This window comes from Micromys minutus (genome assembly GCF_963924665.1).
Source record: "Micromys minutus genome assembly, chromosome: 33".
Taxonomy (NCBI): domain Eukaryota; kingdom Metazoa; phylum Chordata; class Mammalia; order Rodentia; family Muridae; genus Micromys; species Micromys minutus.
The window spans coordinates 18,982,634-18,994,638 of NC_137968.1; the positions used below are offsets into that span (position 1 = coordinate 18,982,634).

At 42.5% G+C, this 12,005-nt stretch overlaps 1 protein-coding gene across 1 annotated transcript in view; it reads right to left on the reverse strand.

Annotated features, from left to right (window-relative positions):
* The window catches only part of ENPP2 (ectonucleotide pyrophosphatase/phosphodiesterase 2), a gene marked incomplete at its 5' end in the record, with an annotated part of 74,047 nt that overhangs the window by 22,403 nt on the left and 39,639 nt on the right, over window positions 1-12,005 (reverse strand). The window contains 6 exons of the mRNA XM_080909416.1: window positions 697-881; window positions 2,431-2,518; window positions 2,694-2,781; window positions 4,548-4,675; window positions 5,382-5,413; window positions 8,884-9,009. Of these exons, the coding sequence (XP_080765542.1) occupies window positions 697-881; window positions 2,431-2,518; window positions 2,694-2,781; window positions 4,548-4,675; window positions 5,382-5,413; window positions 8,884-9,009 (647 nt within the window). The remainder of the gene's footprint in view (window positions 1-696; window positions 882-2,430; window positions 2,519-2,693; window positions 2,782-4,547; window positions 4,676-5,381; window positions 5,414-8,883; window positions 9,010-12,005) is intronic.

Below are 12,005 nucleotides of genomic sequence, written 5' to 3' on the forward strand. Positions count from 1 at the left end.
AAGACTAACCTTGTCCTTTGGCTTATAGTCAGGTTCCACCATGGAAGACAGATGGAGCTAAGAAGAGGCTATAGAAGACAGGGTGCTATACTACAGATCACAGGACACAGTGCCTAGGCTTCAGTCTTCTAATAAACACAGTTCTCTTTCCTCCTCCCTGTCTCCTGCCAATCTTCTTAGTAATTCTCCATCTGCCTGCGCCTTTCAGGCCTTGGAAGGTGTTCTCCCAGCTCCAGAACAGGTCCCATTTCCCAGTGATTTCCATCTACCCTACCCAGGTTTTGTAAACAGTCCTCCCGAATCCCTTAAAGCTTCAAGTGCCTTTTAAAAACACCTTGACATACCTATGAACAAGCCACTGAGATTCATGGCTCACCATGAATCTCTGGCAATCCACAACTGTGTAAAAGAGCCAGCTTCTGACTGTACATTGTGAATTCAGAAAATAACATTTTGAACCTTCATTCTCCAGACACGTACTGTCTACAGTGGTAGACACAGGCCATATTCAGCATACTAAACTTAAATTTAAAAGGATAAAGTAAAAAATTTTCACCCCCAAGTCAGAACCAGTCACTGGCTCTACTTTAGACAGTGGAGTCAAAACTCAGCTCTGTTATCACAGACAGTTCTGCTGAACAATGCTTTCTACACCACAAAACCATCTCCACGATAAAGCATAAAGATTATCTCTACCTTTGGCTCTACCTTATCATCACAGGTGCAGCCCAGGTCAAAATCAGACTGAAGGTACATAATCCCTGGGTAATTGGGTCTGCTGACTTCTTCTGGTATGGTTGGCCTAAAGGTATTTGTGCGTAGCAGGTGATTCAAACTTCCGTGAGTTCCGTTATTGGGAGCTGGCTTCAAGCCTAGGAGATCTGATGGGAAGAAAAGGATGCAATGTTTCTCATTTGCTCTCCAATAAAATATGGTAAGAAGCAAAACCTTTAACCTTCCAGGAGCCTACAAATATTGAACACAAATCCCAAGTGAGCAAACTAAACTACCAGGTCAACCATTCCTTCCAAATCTTCTGAACCGTTCTGACCTTACCAATACTTCTTGACATAACACTTCTCTTCATGGCTAGAGCATGACTATGTCATCCTCAAAAACCCAGAGAGGAGGAACGGTTCACTCAGCCATTGTCTATGTGTGTGACAATTTTGACATCCTTGCCTTTGTGGATTTCTTCACTAATTTTTTTTAAATTAGATACTCTCTGTATTTACATTTGAAATGTTATCCCTTCCCCCACTCTGGGGCCATCCACCTCCCCCTCCACTTGTCTCCACAAAGGTGCACTCACTCCTGATCCCCCTCTCCACCTCAATGCCTTGGCTTCCCCTACACTGGGAAAACGTGCCCTCACTGAACCAAAGGCCTCTTCTCACACTGATGCCAGACACTGCTATCCTCTGCTACATATGCAACTGGAGCCATGGGTCTCTCCGTGTGGGCTCAGTGGTTGGTGTTAGTCACTGGGAGTTGTAGAGGATTTGGTTGTTTGATAATGTCGTTCTTCCCATGAGGTTGCAACACCTTTCAGCTCCTTCAGTCCTTTCTTTAGCACCTTCATTGGGGTCCCCATGTTCAGTCTGATGGTTAGCTGCAAGCATGCTCAGCTGTATCTGTAAGACTCTGGTAGAGTCGGGGCATCCCTATCTGGTTCACTATTTTTTTAAAACCAAATTTTGGAATAAGACGTAATCAATAAGTACCCACAGCCTGCCCTTTAATGAACTCCACAAAAGTGTGGGGACAAGAAGAGGCTTTGGCAATGTGCCTTGATGGGCCACCAAGGGATAAACGGGTTGATTTCACAGCATCTGAATGCTTGCCAAATGGGCACACAGTGACTTGCCTAAGCTGAGAGACGGGACAGTGAAGAGCTAGCAGCCAACCTGGGAAAAAGAACCCAGGAGACCCGACTTTCAGACTCCCCCTCTAACCACCAGACTGGCACTCCCTTACTAAATAGGAAAAGCTGTCCTCATTCAGTAAGGAGAAGCTCAAGGAAGAAAAATAATTAGGAACACATAAATAGCTGGCTGGGATGCAAGCTGGCAAGCTTTTCACTGGGCTGCAATGTAAGAGAGGGGGGTGGGAGAACGCTCTGTCTGCGTGGAACTCTTGCTTCATCATGTCTCTGACCAACGGTGTCAAACTGTAATGCTATGTTAGATCAGCCAAAGGCTGCCAATACCAACACTGTGAAAACTCCCCATTAGTCAACTGTTGAAGGAACACAAAGAGGCCTTAGAAGGGGGTGACATTCTGTCCTCTGAACCAATGGCAGGTTCTTTTTTTTTTTTTTTTTTTCTTCAGAGAGAGGTCTTAGAAAATAGACACCTCATTTCTTTCTCTAGAAGTAAGGAAATTCACTGACCAAAAGTTTCACCAGGTTTGATTGAACAAGTGACTTACCACACATAACATTGTAAAGTTCAATATTTTCAAATGGAGGCACTTTAGTCCTGTACTTAAAGGTTGGGCCATAACCTACAAAAACAGTCTTCCAAAAAAAAAAAAAAGGGAAAAAGAAAAGAAATACAGTTAACCATTTCTGCTCCCACGAACAGCATCTCTTCTGTGTTTGAATTCCATACAGCTTCACAAGCCCCATGATTCCCACCCTCCCACCCCCGAGAATTATGAAATTCAGTTTCAGTTCAGTTTTGTAGACATACCTGCATGCTATTGACCTTGTTATCAAAGCCATGGTCACCCTGGAAAAAACATTTTCCTGATGGCTTCTTATAAACGTCTAAAGGTTTCCTACATTGAAACAATTTTATGATCAGTTAGGATTCTGCTCCGAAGCATTCTGATACAAAGCAAATTTATAGGTACACAGGATCCCTGAGAGGATCTGAAGCCAAGTGTCTCTATTTTGGTTACATCGTTCCTATGGTGATGACAAGGGATGTCTGTTCATTTCTCTGGTGTCATGGCTTTGCTTATTACCCCAGGTTAAAGGGGAAGTTTTGAAAAGTCCAAGCCCTCTCTATGCCTCATGCTTGAACTGACTCTTCCTCCTGTACGCTCAGCAAGCTCAGTCCCAAAACACAGTCATTTTAAAATATGCAATGCTGAATCAATTTGTGCAGATCTACATTCTGTGAAAGTATTTGTATGTTAACTTACCTGGTAGGATAATAAAAATCAGAGTCCAGAGACCATAGTTAACGAAAGCCTGGCCCCACCTAGAAAATCTATTTAGAAGTAGGGAGGGGATGAAAATATTGTTTGCAAAATACCGTGATCATTTACTTCTCACCTTTGTGACAGAAAGACCCTTTACGTATTGTTTTATGGCTCCTCTACCATCAGAAATGTTAATGCTGATTAATGTAAGTATTGCCTAAGTACAGACAGGGCACATATCGCTGAAGAGTAGCACTTGGGAAAATGTAGAAACTAATAAACTGGTTTCTACCCAAGTAACTTGGACTTTGGATAGTAATGTGTATGTATAATAAGTCAACAATGCAAGACTAAACTTCAAAGGATTTAGTGCCTGCCTTTGCTCTTTACTAAACTGCTCAACTAAGGTCATCTCTCACCTAACTTCTGCTCCAAAATATGCTTTTTCATATAAGCTAGTCAGCTGCATCAAAAAGGACCTGCAGAGGACATAGTCAGCCAAGCTATTTGGGAATGTCTCTTATGAAACATTTCTACATGAATCTCTGTCTATTCTATGAGGTTCCAATAATTTTTGGGGTTTATGTCACTCTTTGGTTCTCTTACAGTTTCAGCAGGTGATTACATGCTGCGTGTACATCTGTTTTATGTTGACAAGTTTCGAGAATACCCGTGTTTTCATTATCTTCTTGTGCTTAGCCATTATAAACAACTATTGGCCAGCTCAGGTACACATCATAATTATTCGGTTAGCACTACAGGCAGGTTCATCACACTTGTCTCGTAATCAAAGTTAGAACAAGAATGAGCGGGAAAATACTACTTCCGGGTCTACATGGAAATGACTATGTGTGTGGCTGTTGACTGCCTAGGAGAGAACCCAGACATGCTCTACATCAGATTCCAAAGGAAAGGGCGGTCACTTGTGATGGAGGCAGACACCGCTTGTGCTTTGAGCAAATGCAAAGCATGACCACAGCAACAGAGGTTTCAAGACTAACATTTCCAGGGTCCTTCCTCAAACACGTGTGATCATGTCAACCAGGACCACATCAGCAATGCCCTACATGTATTTCAAGTTCTTCGAGGGACAACAGATAGAGACTAGGAAACTGCCATACAACTTGTGCATAGTGATGCATGAGAAACTCAAAACAAAAACAAACAAACAAACAAAAAACTCAGGAACTAGAGATGTGGTTCTTTCTGTTCTTATCAGTGATCTACTACTACTACTACTACTACTACTACTACTACTACTACTACCACTACTACTACTACTACACACACACACACACACACACACACACACACTGAGATTTCCAGCCCGGATTTCTCTTAATAATGACCAAGAACCTTGAAGGATTTCCAGGCACCAAGTGGGTACCACTTGTTACCTAGCAACATGCCATCTTCGATCAACCAGCAGATGGATATCCTCGATCCTTCTGTTGTTGGCGTAGTGCAAACGCTTGGGAAGATGCTGTTTCATGTAAGGCTTAAAGTGCTGATCTGGTTTTTTACACTGAAACATAAGTGAATATTGATCTTATGGAGGGAGGTTTGCTACCAAAGGTGGGGGTGGGGGGATGTCCTACTCTTTCTCTTGAAAACCATGTGAGCCCAACAAAAGGATGGTTACTAAACAAGTGGAACTGTTATTCCTTATTAAATAATGTAGGCTAAAGGCAAATATGTTCCAAGGGAGTTAGACAACTTTAGAAATAAGTCAGATGCTATCAGAAGGTAAGGAATTCTTAAGATAAGTTCCTGACTCTTGAGCCCAAGACTGAGGCCAGTTTAAAACTCAAGGTCTTTCCCAACTGCTTCAAATCAAGAAGTGGAAGGCAGGGTGGGAGGAGAGGGGCAGACATGTGCAGACCTATCTGATGACAAACTCAAGGGCTTTGAAGTCTCTATCTGGGACCAGGGGGAAGTAGAAGATGGGGCCAAATCTGTTTGAGAGTAAGTTAAGATTTGATTAATCATGAGCAAATAGTGCTCAACTTAATAAGAAGAACAAAACCTCAGTTTGGACCATGGCCAAGACCATTGGGGAGTCTACAGTTGACCTCAGTGCAGGAGTTTTGAAAGCTCAGGAGAAATAAATACACAGGACAGCAGGTCAGTGAGGAAAATGTTCCTGACCACCCACCGGGAAGGCAAACACGGGAAGGTGAGTGTGTCTAGGCTGCTCCAAGGGCAGAGGCCTGGTGGCTTGTAACACTTACCGTGAGATTAGCAATAATGACTTTAGGGTCATCTGTGCAGAGAAAGGGAGAAAGATTTCAAAACATAACCACAGAGAAAAGCAAATTTTTTTTTCTTTACACAAAGAGACCCTGATGCTTCCACCCCTTTGAGTATCATTCTGAACAGATGTGTAATTGAGCGTAAGTGTTTCACATTTCAATAACGGAGAGGTAGCTGAACCAGGAGCTCGAAGCCTGCAGCTCTCTGCAATGCATGATGCTGGGCTCCTTGTCTAGAAAGGAAGTCTTCCTTCCAAAGCTCAAGAGCACTGCTAGGTAAAATGCTTCAAATGTTCCCAAACAGCTCCCTGCAGAGCCCTTACATGAATTCATTGGCAGTTTCATGCCAGGAACTGAGCTGGTCATTTTTAGGGGTCTTTCATCATCACTTCCTGTTTCTCTGCAAGGCTTTGGAACAAGCCACCAATCACTCTGAGACGAGATGAAATTCTAATGCAGCAAACGAGCAGTTTCCATGGTGATATCATAGGTCTAATTACATAGGTGAGCAGCTGTAGGCTCACGTGTGTAGCCCCATGTGTGCATGTGTGTGTGTGTATGTGTGCCTGCCTAAAGTCCGTTGAATGATAACTGTGTGCATCCTGGGTCTTACTGTCAAGGTGCCCCTCTGTGGGGATTGTATGGAAAAAGAGATTGTAGGCTGTTTGCAAAATAAAAGGGCACTTCGGTATATCATTATAGAATCAGGAAGAAGGGAAGAGCAGAATTCACTGGAGATCCAGTTCTCCCTGGCACTGAAACATTAGTGGAGCTGGCCTTGTGTGTGCTCGAACATGTGTGTGTGTGTGTGTGTGTGTGCTCTCAAGCACATTGTTCACCGATGTGGTGCTCAGTAAGTACTAAACAAACTGCTCATAAACAATAACCAGTAGTTGAGATTTGTGGAAAGTGTGGGTTCCCATAGAAAGTACCATCTTTAGAAACTTAGCCCCAAAGCTCTGAAATCCAAGGTAAAATGTAAACTCCATTCTACCTCAGTGTTGATAACTGCATCTACTGGAAAGCAAGCAAGCAGTCACGGCAGTGATATCTGGGTCCGTGCTGTGCACCCCTTTCTCTCTAAGGGCTCTGCAGGCACTTCCATGATCAGAATCTTCAGTGAGCCAATTCGTTTTAGAAGGTAAGGGGCTTGTGACCGGAGCACAGCTCACGGTCGCACTGAGCCAGCCATGCTCTGAAGCGCTACACTCTTTGGCCTTGTGATACAGTCGTCACGGGGACCAAGCAGAATGAGCCCATGTCGTCTGATAGTTTAGAGCAGTGCTGCTCAACCTTCCTAATGCTGCGACCATTTAATAGGGTTCCTCCTATCGTGACCCCCCCCCAAAACCATAAAATAATTTTCATTGTAACTTTGTAACTGTAATTTTGCCACTGTCGTGAATCATCACGGAAATGTCTTGGGAGACGGAGGCTTGCGGTGGGGGGGGGGGGTGGGGTGTAGAGTGACCCACAGGTTGAGAACTGCTCGTGGAGAGAAACCAAAAACACAGGGCCACTTCGTCCTCAGACACCTCCCAGAGGATTCTTAGGAAAGGCGTTTGTTTGACACAACAGTCCTTCGGGTGTAAGCTCATCACTACTTCTTCCTACCCAGGCCACTGCGCGTGAGGGAGGGATGCTGACCGCAATTCAGCAAACTGGGGCTGCCCAGTGGCTTCAGACAGCAACGTGTTCGCTACCATGCCTGACAGCCTGAATTTCGTTCCCAGGACCAGCATAGGGGAAGGACTAGACTAGCTCCCATGAGTTTTCCTCGAATCTCCTCACACGTCACGGCACGTGGCACAGATGTACGCCTTTGCACACACACATAGCTATGAACATAATGAGCAAATGCAACTTAGTTTTTTTTCTTTTTTTAAAAGAATCAGCAAATGAGGGTTCGAGTCAGAGCTCTGCCGTCTACTGCTGCCCTCTGAGCTAGCTCCCTCAACCCTCTGTCTGCCTTTATCTTCCACTGTCTGTAAAGATTAGGACAATACGTATCACATAAGGATCTGGGCGAGATTAAATAAGGCTGTGTCTATACTCAGACAAAACAATAATAAGGTCAAGACTTCATCTTTGTACTCAACATACAGTGTTGGCCAAAGATTAAATATGATGTAATTACATTTACACAATCTCATATTTAATCACCCCCACAATCCCTAGTCTATGCATAAGGAGCCATAGACACTGTGTGTTAAAGATGATTCTCTAGTGGGAGCCAGGAAGAGCTGCCGTGGGAACAACAGTATAGGGGCCATGGTGGTTTTCAATGTCACCAGCGTGAATGGAGAAATGAACACTATAGGTGGTACGATTCCAAAGGTCCCCAACAAAGTTTCTCATCCACTCAATCTCCCCGGGGAATCTCCTCAGTTTACTGATGTCAGAAATTCTTTTTCAAAGGGATCTGCAAATTTCCACATGCACCTTAAAATGCGGGTGCTAAAAATAAAAAGGCTTGCCCTCCTGTTCAAGGGAGCAAAGGTTTTGAGGCCACAAAGGATGGAAAAGCACATGGAAAAAAAGAGAAAGAAACACCAATATTTTTGCTGATTTCACAACGCTGACCCTGGAATGTGTCCCATTTGTGTCAACTTAGGATCATAACTTTGTCAACTTAGGAACATAACTTGGGGAAAACTTAAGTTTCCAAAGTTTTAAGTTTGATGTCAGTGGTTTATTATTCTAAGGTTCTGTTTTAATATAGCATGTCTCAAGTAAAACTATATATATGCATATAAACATAAAATATAAATGCTCATATGAAAATGCCCTTATGCAACATAACTCCAGGTATAGTTAATATGTCTAATGAAAAAGGACTTTATAAGAATCTTTAAACCGTGTGTAGTTTTCACAGTTGGGATGGCACCAAGACAAACCAGAAGTTCATGTAAGTGACATACCGTCCCCTGAACGTGTCAAACAAGTTAGAGCAAAGAGTCATCACTTTCCCAGTTCTTTTTTTTTTTTTTTTCACTTTTTAATTTCTAGAGTGGTTAGCAGTCTGTAAGAACATAGTATTTTTCCTCCCTTCCATGCTGTAGGTCACTGGGACAGATAGAAAGAGCCCCCCTTCCAGGAAGCACTTAGGAACTTTGAGGGAACGGGCATTGGTTCTGTCCACCTACCTTCACCAAGGTAACCAGCCTGACCTTAAAACCAGAAAACGCTCCCATATAAATAGATGTTTGTATTGTAAACAGGCTTAAAATTAAGTGCAATTCCCGCACGATAAACCAAATGTGGATGTTCAGTGGATGCTACTCAATGCCCAGAACCACTGTAAACAATACAGGTTAATGTGCACTAGACTCTTCATAGGTAGCAAGTCTTCTATTGACAGATCAGAAAGTTGAAGTTCAACTACCATTTCTTGCCCAAGCATTCTGGCTGCAGAGAACAAGTCTTTACCTCTTCCACTGATTATGAGTTGAACCACTTAACATTTTCAATACCAACTTACATTTAGAATTAGTGATAGATTTGGGTCGAATTCTTCCTAGAGTTCCGGGCACTAAAGTGATATCATCCACGTTAGTCAGATAGTTGCTCAAGAACTCAGTTCTGTCGCATGTCACATCTTCCATTCCTGTGGAAATGGAAAAACACACACACACAACTACTGTCAGGCAGTATTAAAATTTATATCCTTAAAGAAAATGTAAAGTCACTAAAGATAGCACTGTAACATTAATTAAATCTCTGATGAGATTCCAGCTGCCTTGAGGAAACATCACCATGGACACTGTTCTGATGTGACATCTTAAAGATGCATCTATACAATCATTTTCCAGAACATTCATCTAACCGTGTCATCTCACATGCAATACAGGTTGAAACTGGGTTACCTCCTTTACTATTTTGAGTTATTGAGCAAGAGCAGCAACACCAAAAGCCATGTTCAAGGTCCAGTAAGATGGCCTAGTGGATAAGGGTGCTTGTCTCCAAGCCTGACCACCTGAGTTTGATCCATGAAGCCCATTATGGAACTGAAAAACAACTGAGTCCCAAAAACTCTATTCTTGAATGCCATTCTCCTCTCTCTCTCTCTCTCTCTCTCTCTCTCTCTCTCTCCCTCCCTCCCTCCCTCCCTCCCTCCCTCCCTCTCTCTCTCTCACATCTTTCTCTCTGAATAAGGGTGGGACAAATGACTAGAACACTCACTTCTATTTTGCAAGACGTCATTTCTAGATCTGGAGAGATGGCTCAGTGGCTAAAAGCACATACTGTTCTTGGAGGGGGATCAGAATTCACTTCATAAAACTCATGTCAGACAAATTTCAACTGCCCATAGCTCCAGCTCCAGGGTGACCTGACTCCTCTGGACACACACACACACACACACACACACACACACACAAACAAACACACACACACACACACACAAACAATGCTATTTCCTGCTCTCTCTTTCTAGCATGTCTCCTGTCTTAAGGACATGATCACGTCACTGTCTTCACTGGTGGCCTTGGGTGTTACTGACAAAACAATACTGGCAACAAGAAATGGGGAAAAGAAAAATAGTCACTCCAAATGACCACCCAAAGTGAAAAGCAAAACACCGAGAGAAAACAAGTTTTAAACAACATAATTGGAACCGGAAGGGTTGCATCTATCACACAAAAAAAGGTCTAGTGAGAAAAAAAATTTTAACCAACCAATATTCATTCCTACACAGAGCAAAGGAAATTTGCAATATTTTGAAAATAATTTAAATCCCAAGATTATAAACTCTAGTAGCTCTACAGATCTAAATCCCATAGAGATCTTTATTGACATTTTTAGAAGTCACAAGTTGACCCAGAACAATGAACATTTATAGACAGAGGTTGCCCCAGCAACTGGTGACACCCCACTCCAATGGTTTTACTCTCTGAAGTTTTCAAAGTAAATAATCCAAAACAAATTAATGGAAAATTTCAAAAACAAATAATTTAAAATTTTTATGTGTTTTTCTAAATAGCATAATGAAATTAATTGTTACCCTGCTCCATTTTCCTTGAGACGCAGGTCATTCATTTAGCCAAGGCACTCACAGTTGCTAAGAGCAATCATAACTCTTAATACAGCATACTCTGACTGATTTTTTATCAATCCAAATATATACCTTTTTATCACTAGGAATTGTTCATGTCTTACTATGTCAGATTTATAAATTATATTTTATCACAATTACAGGTGTAGCAAAAAGACAGATACAGTGTGTTTAGTACTATCTGCAGTCTCAGGCATCTACTAGGAGCCATAGAACATTTTCCTGGGATGAAGAGAGACCAGCACTTAATCCCCTTTCACAATCTAGTACATCAATATTCTCTAAGAGGGAAAAGGTCTTAAGGTTTTAAGAGTAAAGAATTTGTAATCCAGAGTAGTCGAGATCTGGGAAAAGTCAAATTACCACTTCAGAGGATCCCAGATCAATCTCTCTTTTTTTTTCTTTTTAAAATTTTATTTATTATTGTTGTATATGTTCATAATAAAGTGTGTCACGGTGTGCATGTGGAGATCAGAGGACAACTCAGTGAAGTCTGTTCTCTCTTTGTACCTCTTCAGCAATTCTGGGGATTGAACTCGGATTCATCACTGAGCTTCCTCAGTGGCCCTCATTTTTCCGTTTTTTTGGGTTTTTTTTTTTTTTGTTTTGTTTTGTTTTTTTTAATATCAATGAGCATGAAGAAAGAGCAAAACATAACATAACACAGTCATGTGTCTTTTTTCTTTTAACATGGAAACTTTCCAGATGAAAAAGTTAAAACAATAAACAGTTTTGGGTTCTAGTCAAACATTACACCAGAAAAGGGGGGGGGGGTGAACTTCCAAAACAGATGAATGGAAGATGGAAAGAATGGTCTATTTGTGACATGTCCACACTGTTGCTTCTGCAGTTCCAACATTGAGCAATTGCCCTTCCTTGTGGAGACCGTCGGGCAATTGTGCCCAGGGGTCCTCTAGAATCTCCTCCCTCCCCTCCAGGCTGACACCACCTGTGTGGAGCCAGGGTTTTCAGTCTGCAGATAAGGGACTGAGATGTGCTGAGGCAGATTACATACAGCATCCACGGTTCTTAAGAGTCATGGTGTGATCTGGGGCCAATTGAAATTCATTCTCTGAAAGCCCCAGGCCTGAAATAGTAGGCAAGCTACTTTTTGGGGGAGGGGGAAGGTACCTCGGCTTTCCGAAACCAATGGGCCCATTCATTTTAGCCATCTGCATATTGAGAAGGGATTTTAGTCTGCGTGTGACCTTTATGGTGCTCTGACATGTGACTCACTGGGACCTTAGATGTCTGCCACTAAGATGTGAGCTAATGTATTCCACCCTTCTGGGCAACTTAAATCAAATTAGTGTGACATATGCTCGCCATTTCCACCCAGTCTACAACTTTCCACTAAGCCAAACTGGCTGAGAAGGATCTTGCAGAGGGGTATCATTTAATCTACTCGGGCAAGCAAGTTAGCATCCACTAAACCCACCCCTTAGCCCAGTTTCTCAGACCTCCTAGAATGCTCTGGAAATAAAATCTCAGGAGCCAGACTAGGGTTAGGGAGGTTCACTAACGATTATTAGCAGAACCGACGAGAAGTC